The sequence below is a fragment of the Macadamia integrifolia genome, chromosome 13 (genome assembly GCF_013358625.1).
Source record: "Macadamia integrifolia cultivar HAES 741 chromosome 13, SCU_Mint_v3, whole genome shotgun sequence".
Taxonomy (NCBI): Eukaryota; Viridiplantae; Streptophyta; class Magnoliopsida; order Proteales; family Proteaceae; genus Macadamia; species Macadamia integrifolia.
The window spans coordinates 1,932,224-1,942,266 of NC_056569.1; the positions used below are offsets into that span (position 1 = coordinate 1,932,224).

General features: G+C 38.4%; 1 protein-coding gene across 1 annotated transcript; it reads right to left on the minus strand.

Annotated features, from left to right (window-relative positions):
* Positions 1 to 329: 329 nt before the first annotated feature.
* On the minus strand, positions 330 to 6,692 carry LOC122059254 (cation/H(+) antiporter 20-like). The gene is made up of 3 exons (XM_042621944.1): positions 6,441 to 6,692; positions 5,322 to 6,347; positions 330 to 1,806 (listed from the first exon to the last, which is right to left on the minus strand). Exons 1-3 carry the CDS (start codon positions 6,618 to 6,620, stop codon positions 505 to 507), a joined length of 2,508 nt encoding a protein of 835 aa, XP_042477878.1. The 5' UTR covers positions 6,621 to 6,692; the 3' UTR covers positions 330 to 504.
* Between the last annotated feature and the right edge of the window lie 3,351 nt (positions 6,693 to 10,043).

The window sequence follows — 10,043 nt, forward strand, 5'->3', positions numbered from 1 at the left end:
GGTTTCAACTTGAACCCCAAAAATTGGAACTTCAAGGTTGAAAAGAAAACAAAAAAATTTGATTTTTTTTCCCCCAAAAAATAGGAGAGATATTAGCTAAGGCAAGCTTTAGGCCTTTAATGGCCTTTTTTTCTTCTCTCTCTTTCTCATTGACATCCTGGCTGCTTTCTCTTGTGGACATGAATGATGAATCTCCATTGATGCTTAGCCTACTGTTGTGATTATACTTGTAAAAGTCAAGGAGAAGAATAAGAAGAAGAACCATTCACTTGTGATTGAAGAAAGAAGAAGAAGAGAATAATGAATTCTAGAGAGAGAAATTGAGGTGGAGAGAAGAAAAAGATGACAGTTAACCCTGGAGGGAAATTGAAATCATCTCCATATATACAAAAGTAACAAAACGAAACCAAATACACACAGTAGTAGTAATAGTAGTAATGACTCCTGACTCAGTCAACATCTATAAAATCCTATCCTATCAAGAAAGGATATATAGTTTCCACTTCACACAGAAGAAGCCGCAGTTGTGGAGGAACGTGTGTTTGTGTTGGAATCACCGTCGACGATCTTGCAAACAGGAGTTTCATTGGCATGGACCAAGTCGTGTTGCTGTATCACCAGCACCGATGATACAACCCCATGACCCGACGCCGCCAGCACATCACCAATAGGACCCAACTCCGGGTGCTCCGCCGATCTCTCCGCCAGTTCCGCCACCATCGTCGACGGAAACCTACCCTTTCCTACTATGATCAGTTCATACTGTCCGCTCCTCCCAATCGCCACCACACCTTCCACTATATTGCTCGCCTTCTTCTCTGTGTACTCTGCCATCCCTTTCCACCTCCTCTGGAACTCCGCCACCGCCGCTTCATCCAACTCCTTTTCCATTTCTCTATCCATCACGGCGGTTGAGAAGCTGTAATTCTTCTCCGAGCACTTTTCCGGCGACGGCTGCAGCATAATCTGTCCATTGGGCAGCGACGCTGCCCCTTCAAGGAAGCGTATCAATGTGACCCTCACCCCTGGATGTTCCGCCATTCGTCCTCCCAACTCCAAAGCCTCACGATCGTCGGGCCCACCGAAGAAAACAACGCAGATACCTTGTGTCACGTTGGCACTTGGTGAAGGAACATTTCGATTGGGCCCACCACCACCGAGGCCACGGTCAACGAGCACAGCCACAGAACAAGGAGACTCCTTTAAGATCCTTCGGTTGACCATTCTCCAGCCATGGCCTACATTGTCCATCTCACCACCACCTCTACCGTGCTTATGAAAAGGAAGGATCACCATACTCACCCTCTTCTCTTCCGCCACGTGGCAAACATCCTCATGCATGGTATGAAGTGCTGATATGGCGGTAACGGTTCGGACTTTGACTCGTCCGAGTTGACCGTAAGCCTCGAAAGCCACGGTGACACCGCCGTCGTGGGAGTCGCCATTGTGGAGGCGGTCGATTAAAGGGAGGCCGTTCCTGCGGGCGCGTTGAGCCATGATGATGGATGAGGTTCGCTCAGTGAGTTCAACCAGGTGCATGATGTAAAGCTTGAGTGGGGCTTTGTTTTTTCCACGGGTTGACTCAATGAGGTTGATGAGTGAGGGAACGTTTCCAGGTCCGCGGACGCAAGCAAGGATGCGTAGCTCGCCTATGGAGTTGGAAGGAGATTCTCGTTGAAGCTTGCGTTGGGTATGGAGGAAGGCTCTGCGAGCTGGTTTATAGAGAGCTATCACAATTGGAGTCGTCACGAACGTGGTGAAGAGTGCCATTAGTACTAGGATTGCAAATATCTCGTCGTTGAGCACCTGAAAATGAAATTTGAATAAAGGATTGAGTTAGGAATTAGGATATTTCACTCTTCAGTCATAATTGATAAACACCTTAGATTGAATTTGAAGATAAAAGATTGTGTTTGATATGCATTATTGGAATAGATTTTAGGTCTAGAAGGCATTTCACATATCTACTAAAAGATATACATCATAAAATAACTTTTCAATAAAAAAAGAGGATGAAGATTGAAAAAAGTTTACGACAATATATTCACCATTTTGGTGACGAGAAATTGCACCAAAAAACAAAAAAAAAAAAAAAAAAGAGGAAAATGACCCTTAAAGAAGTCACCCAACTTTTAAATGCGGGGTTGACATTTTCAAGACTTAATTTACATATATTTTTAATCAAAGAAAATTAGGAGAGGGTTCTCTACGACACTAGCTAGTGTGAGATGAATTTGCACGCTACAACAATAGTGTTGTAAAGAAAAATATCATTAACATGGACCTACATGAATATGGAACCCAAATGAGGGAGAAACAGTACTTTGGCATCACGGTGATTTTTTTTCCCTGAAAATTATATTGACACTACTCTATGTTGGTCTTATATCTACTATCTTTAGTTGCAGAAAAAAATAAATTAAACTATGTAATCATTTTGACTGAAAGCAATAAAAAAAGAAAGAAAGTCTTTCTTCTTTAATATATAAGATTTCTTTCTTCTTTAATATATAAGATTCAAGTCCCCTTGAGCTTAGACCACACCAGTTCTTCATCCTCTAGTGTATAAATTTTTAAGAAAGGAAGCATATACATGTTTCAATATTGAATTATCCTGACAATGAAATTATGGTTTTTTTTTTCTCTTGAGAAAAATTATAGAAAAACTCTTAGCTTAGTTTAATCAAATCCTTCAATTTATTTGTATGCATCCATGCATGTCATTAATATTTCCACCAATGCTATATAACATTCTCCCATAATTCTGAATTTTCAAAATTTCTATTTTGTCACTTGACAAACTTTGTTTTAACTAAAATCATGCATGAGATTAGGAGATTTAGGTTCTATTTGTCCATAAAATTTAGAACTCATCAGAGGTACATATGAAAAATATTTAAACCGACTTGATAAGCATATCATAACGAGCTATGTCACTTGAAAAAGGATATATTTGACCAAAAGTTGTTGGCTCCACACGAATATGAAAAAAACAATTTACTATATATTTAGAAGTCTATATAAACATAGTCTCGAATATAGATCAGCCTATACCATATATATAGATAAAGAAAGTTACCCAAGTGATAGTTCAACTGCCAAAGACCAAAACTTCACAATTATGAGGTCATGAATTAATTTTACTCTCCTTTGAGCTTACCTATTTAAAAAAAATCTGAAATTTAATAATTGCACAATTGCACATCCATCACATGCCAGCCCCTCCCCCTCCCCCTCCCCCCCACACCAATACTATAAACATAGTCTCGACCCACCACACTCACCAAAAAAATAAAATAAAATAAAAAAGTTAACTATTTTTGTTACATGATAGATTGGATTGAGATGAAATTGTACGAAAGGCAAGAGTCACAAGACTCCAAGATATTTTGTTGGACACATGTTAAGATTCAGCTGAAAATGAGACTGCCATATGACAACATAAAGCATTGACAAATCAGAAGAGATTGGGTAGTATTAAGAATATCTATTGTTGTGCCATGTGCATAGGCACACATGAAAGGCATTAATATTCATTGGTCATCAACAGGGATCAAGTTATCCATAACGTATCAATATCACCAAGACGTAGTAATGATATCAATATTGATAACGTAGGAGGTGAAATCTATACAAGGTAAAATGGTTCAAAAACTAAAGTGTTTTCATATGATCTGACCTAATACAATCAATTCAATATGTATCATTATTGACCAAGAGTAATATGGGCACAAATACCAATACCTAAAACCTTGAAAATCAGATTTGCCCCTTGGGCCATTTCAGGTGGCAGAATTATGCATCCACACCACAGGATCGGGCTCCTCTACAATGTGGTGTATTATGCAACGCACGTCTAATGACCAACACGCCTCAGCATGCATCTCAACACATGGATACATACCTAAGATACTCTTGACCGTTAGATATACGCCACACAATGTGCGGCGCTGTAGAGGATCCACACGCCTACACCGATCTGTCAAGAATGTTTTGCCATAAAAAAAAGTTTTAAAAGTCAACAGCTTAGCTGAGTTCCTTCTCTTAGAAGAAGTGTAAGGAAACTTGGATCAGAGGATTAGCCATGTGTTGGGATTTGAGAGAATATGAAATTCTGTGCGTTTAAAATTTGGACAGTTATAGCAGGAATTTTAAATCTTGGGAATCAGATTGTTTCGGTGGGGGCCGATACCAATATGATATCCACCTAGATCGGACGGTTTTAATTTTACTTTTCAGGGGAAAAAAAGTTGCCCTAATCTGATGTCAATACATGATATAGAATCAGCCACATGGAATGAGATCCTCTTAACTGTACTAATCACCCAGTACACACTTGAAGTGCATGTTCCATCAGATGCGTGACAGTATTGGGATACCTCTTAACTGTCTGGCGTGCATGCATTGAAACGACTGTTTACTTAATGGGTACCATGCACTGATATCGAGACCTGAACAAAGAAGAAGGGGGATGAAGGTAGGAAGAAAAAAAAAGTTGAATGGAAGAAGGAAGAAGAGGAAGGGAGAAGAGCTTTGAAGAAGAAGAAGGGAGATCCCATTTTTTTGCATTGGCTAAGTGTTGATTCGATGGAAGAAGGATATGAAAAAGGACAGCCGGAGGATTAGAATGGAACACGTGTGACATGTAAATAGGGAATTGATAAAAAAATTAACGGATGAAAAATTGGAGACGAGCCAAATCCTTTCTTGGTACTGATAATGGAGGTTGAATTTTTATTTATTATTATTATTATGAACAAGAACAAGAGGAAGAACCTTCTACAGATCCATGGATGACTTAGCGATATAGCCTATAAAGATGAAAATGGGTAGTCAAGACAATACTAAAAACTGCAGAAGGAGGTGGGGGTTCCAAAGACCATGGAACCGCAAGTCGGCAAACACAAGAAAACAAAAACAATGGAAATCTGAAACTAGTGAATAAAAAACAACGGTGATGATCATGAAGAAGGTAAAATTCTCAGGATTCTATGATGAAACCAGAGACTTCACAAAAGTTAAACATGCAAACTAGGGAGAGAGAGAGAGAGAGAGAGAGAGAGAGAGAGAGAGAAGAGTATTTCATCCAAAGTAAAGTAAAGGAGAAACAAACTACCCAATCCAGAAGTTTCAGGGAACTTCCCATCACTGTTATGGTCAATTATCACCTTATATCTTCATGTTTACTTAATGGGTATCAGATATCACCCTGTTGTTGACCAGAGAGAGAGAGAGAGAGAGAGAGAGAGAGAGAGAGAGAGAGAGAGAGAGAGTTCCAAGTGAAATGGATGAAAAGTAACTCAAATGGAAATAATACTAACCTTCTTCTCTTTCCCAATGTTAAGAACAATAAGCTCCACCAACCCTTTGGTGTTCATGAGCACCCCAAGGGTCAACGACTCTCTAGCTGGTACTCCATTGATCATGGCCGCAAAGAAGGTACCCAGAATCTTCCCAGCACAAGTAGTGGCAATGACAAAAACCAGTAACCCCCAAGCTTCTCCTCCATGCATCTTCGTCACATCCGTCTTAAGCCCACTAGAAGCAAAGTAAAGTGGCAGCAAAAGCCCTGATACGAAATCTTCTATCCTCAGTATTAACTTCCCCGCAAACTCACCTTCTTTAGGTACCGTCAACCCAAACACGAAAGCCCCAAATATAGAATGTATCCCTATCAGATCCGTCATGAAACCCGATACAAGAACTCCTCCTAATGTCAAGAATATGTAAATTTCGTCGCCGGCTTCTTGCTGCGAAGAACATTTCCGGCCAACCCACGTCATCACCGACCGGATAACCACCATCATGAAGACCACAAAAACCACCCCAGATAAAAGCACCCAAACACACACCACTGGACTCTTATGTATTCCACCACTACCGTTCCCGGCTAAAGCCACTGCCAGAGCGAGTAAAACCCACGCAACCAAGTCGTTAAAAGCCGCGGCGGCCATGGCCGTCTCGCCGAGTTGGGTGGTGAGGATTTTGAGCTCGGCTAAAATGCGGGCCAAGACAGGGAAGGCTGTGATGGAGAGAGATACACCCATGAAAACAAGGAATTGAAGGTAACCAGCTTCTTTAGCTCCTTGGACGGTTCCCCGGAGAACGTAGGCAACCCCAACGCCGGAGATGAAAGGGAGAGTGATTCCGGCGGCGGCGATTGAGAAAGCTTTTCGTCCGCTTCGTCGGACTGATTTTAGATCTAGCTCGAGACCCACTAGGAAGAGAAAGAATAAGAGTCCAATGCTTGCGACGGATTCTAGTATGGGAGTACTCCATGAAGGGAAGATTTTGTGTAAGTAAGTTTTGTTCCTACCTAGAGCTGATGGTCCTAAGAGGATTCCTCCCTGCAACACAAAAATAAATAAATAAATAATTAATTAATTATAAATGGCTAGCTTGTAAGGATGAATTCTACTCAAGTCCCGAGAACAACGTACAATAATCTCTGCAATAACATTGGGTTGTCGGAGAGGTTTGAGAAGGAAAGCTAAGAAGCGGCCGACGACAAGGACCAGAATGATCTGGATGATGAGGAGTGGGAAGGCGTAATTGAGAGGATTATCGCCTTGCCATGCTCCATCGGAGGAGGTCTTCACAGAGGTCAAATTGAAAGTCATGGTTAGTTTAGGAGAATGGAAAAATCTAAACTGTGATGTGGGTGGTGGTAGTGGTAGTGGCTATGGAGTTTTGCAGGTGAAGGTGGAGATAGAAGTGGTGGTGGTCTAATATACCGTGACAGGGAAGAGGAAAGGCACAATGCACGTGTTCGTTACAGTTGTTGAGAAGGGTATCCTCGTCATTTAATAGATTTATTCAATGGGGGTTGTACTTGGGAAAGAGGATAAGCTCATGTAATGGTGTGCCATTGGCCCCACAACATCATCTTCGTGGGAATGGATGGACTTCCTTTTTGGGTTTTTAGATTCATAGTCAACGGTCACGCTTCAGTTAAGTGAAAGGGAACGGTTCGTTTCCTTTTCTGTTTTTTTTGGGACTTTTCAGAAGAGACCGTATGACATGTGTTTCTTAATGAGATCATCTTTTTCAGTTGGGAAAATAGTAAAAAGTCTAAGAGGAGTCTATAAAGTAACGAGATCACTTAAATGCCTTCTTTTTTTCGTAAAAAAAAAAAGAAAAAACTTAAATGCCTTTTGCATAAGCTTTCCTGCCAAGTGGAAGGTGAGTCAGAAGTATCCTATCTATGGAAGGAAGGCACTGTGCTAATGAGATGGCGCACACGCTCATCAAGAAGTATAGGTTTTTTTTTTTTTTAAAACCTTTGATATTTTATAGGGGTAAAGTCGTCATCCTTTACATTTTGTATTTGGGTGCATTGTTGGAAAATCGGGTTTTTACTAAGAAAATTAAGCCGAGTTTGGTCAAACGTTTAGAAACCTAGTCAAGAGTCATGGAGACTCGTTATGTATTAGAAAATGACAAGACTCGAACCATGTAATACCAAGTCATTCAAAACTCATTTGTTTTGCCTGAGTTATAACAAAATGGTCGATTCTTATCAAATTGAATTGACATTTCTGAATTAATTTTGAACTAAAATATATTTTGATGATGTTAAATGCTCAATGCCTAAGGTATTCTGTATTGAGTCTAGTGACTATGAATGTATACATTTAAATTTTAATTAGAAAAACATGATTCATAATCATGATATCTCCAAATTAGATCTTATCATTATCATCCAAGAGACAATAAATGATTGGTTTCATGAAAAAAAAATTTGAAAAACAAACACTTTTATTCTATTTTGTCTCATTTAATTAATTTATTAATTTTTTATTTGGATTGCTTTGAGAAGGACTAGTATGGAAATGAGAGGGGAGAAATTTGACATGACTCACCTAGATTTTTGTGACTCGCTCCGAGTCACCAGGTTCTGAAGATGTCGAGTCATGTCACAAAACCTGGTTTTCCAACAAAATTGGGTGTAGGATCACACGACTAAGTAATGTTTTTTTTCTTTTCATCACCAGGGTATTGTTGGTAATTAGCATTCCTAACACAAAGTCTCTGTTTTTTGCTATCGATTTGTGATTGGGTTTAGTTTGATCCGATTTAAGTTTTAGATGTAGACGTAAGGAAATCAATGAAATTTTTTTAGCTCAGTTTTTAGTCTCAGTTTTTTCTAGCAGCTTTGATCCATTTTTTTATTTTGGTTTTGTGTATTTGATTAGTCTGATTTGATTTTGATTTCTATTTGTTCCAAAAATCCACAAAACTGGAATCAAACTGAAAAAGTTTTCAATTTAAAACCCAACGATTTCGATTTGTGCTAAACTTTGACACACGTAAATGCTAGAAGGTCACGCTCATATGATACATGCAATGTAAGTCGATCGATTTAACTACATATACCTTTAGCTCTTGATAAGCCTCCGAATCAACTGTAATTTAGAGTGCACAAAAGGGTATTATCAGAAGCAAAAGAATATGTGTTGAGTGTTGAACATTCAATTTCATTTGCCTATGATTTTATTTAGAAGTAAATTTCTATTTTTTAGCATGTGTTTGTTTTTCATAAAGTTAGGTGATGACATTTTTTTTGTTTTCATAAATGCCCCTTCATGTTGCCATAAGAATGAGTGAATGAATTTATGGAAGCAAACAGACACATGTCATCATCTAATCATACATGTGTACATGTAGGTCACCTAGTTCTGCCATCAGGATTCGGATTCTCTCTGTAGAGCCCATGGACCATAGAGTGATCTCATGGTTGGGAGGACCTGGGCACACATCTCAAGGTCACCTCAACTGTGAGATCACTTTATGGTCCATGGGTTCTATAGAGAATAATCCTATCCCTATCATCACACCCTCAATAAGGAAATAAGGATATAATTCTACCATTACACCCTCAATAAAGAAATAGGGATAAGGTACTCTTAGCTGTTGAGGCAGGGTATATATGGTAGTACCCTATGTGTTTATCTCTCTCCTTCTCATATGAAATGACTTCACTATCTAAAGATATACAATGCCATTTTTTCACACCTCATTGGTGCATTTTCATATATTGCTTGCTCAGAAACCCTCTTTCAAAGATATAAAATATAATTTTTTTTTTTGGTAACACTTTCTCTGTTTGGAAGTGTATCTTTGTGTCCAGACCCTAAACATAGAGAGTGTGAAATGATCACCACGTCATTCCTAATCAATGCTTACACAAGAGTTCTGATTGGCCAAGGCACTAGTGCTGGCCCAGCTTCCGAACAAAGTTTATTTTCACCTTTTTCTTAATTTTTTTATCCAACTATCTGAAATTATATTTTCTATCTTTATTTCAACCAACCATTGACAGGTTTAGTGATAGGGATTTTTTGGTGCAATGTGGAAGTCAGTTAAAACTGACAACTTAGTTGCAAGCTACCTCGGTTAGAGCCAGAAAATTCCAAAATAAAAACCCAAGAGTGGACCATTGAAAGCCGAAAGGGATAGGACTGTACAAACCAGAAATTAATTGATGGAAAGAGACATACTAATATAATGAAGTTTGTTCAAAGTTAAAAATATAATAGGAATGAGTCAAAAACATATATATCCAAAAGGATTTCTACTTCCTGACTTGTTCCTATCATGCGTTTGCTTTGTGACATGAGCAAATTGATAATTGAATAAAAAATGCTACTTACCATGGAAATACTACTTATTACTTCTCAATGGTTTTTGTTTTTTGTTTTTCTTTTCAAACCATAAGTGCTACTTGCATTCCAACTACTTAGAATCATTCTTAAATCCAAAAGCTAAGTAATATGGAAAAATCAATCGATCAATCTCTCTCTCTCTCTCTCTCTCTCTCTCTCTCTCTCTCTCTCTATATATATATATATATATATATATATCCATCAAAAAAGCAAATTGACAATTCTAATTGTTGGATATGTAGAAATGATCTATAATAATAGCATGTAAAATTTCACAAATTCATTATATAATTTATAACCAACTTAAAAAAATGTTATAAATATACTAATTAAATTTTATTTCATTTTTTACTAAAAAAAGACCAAGTTGAAAAGTAT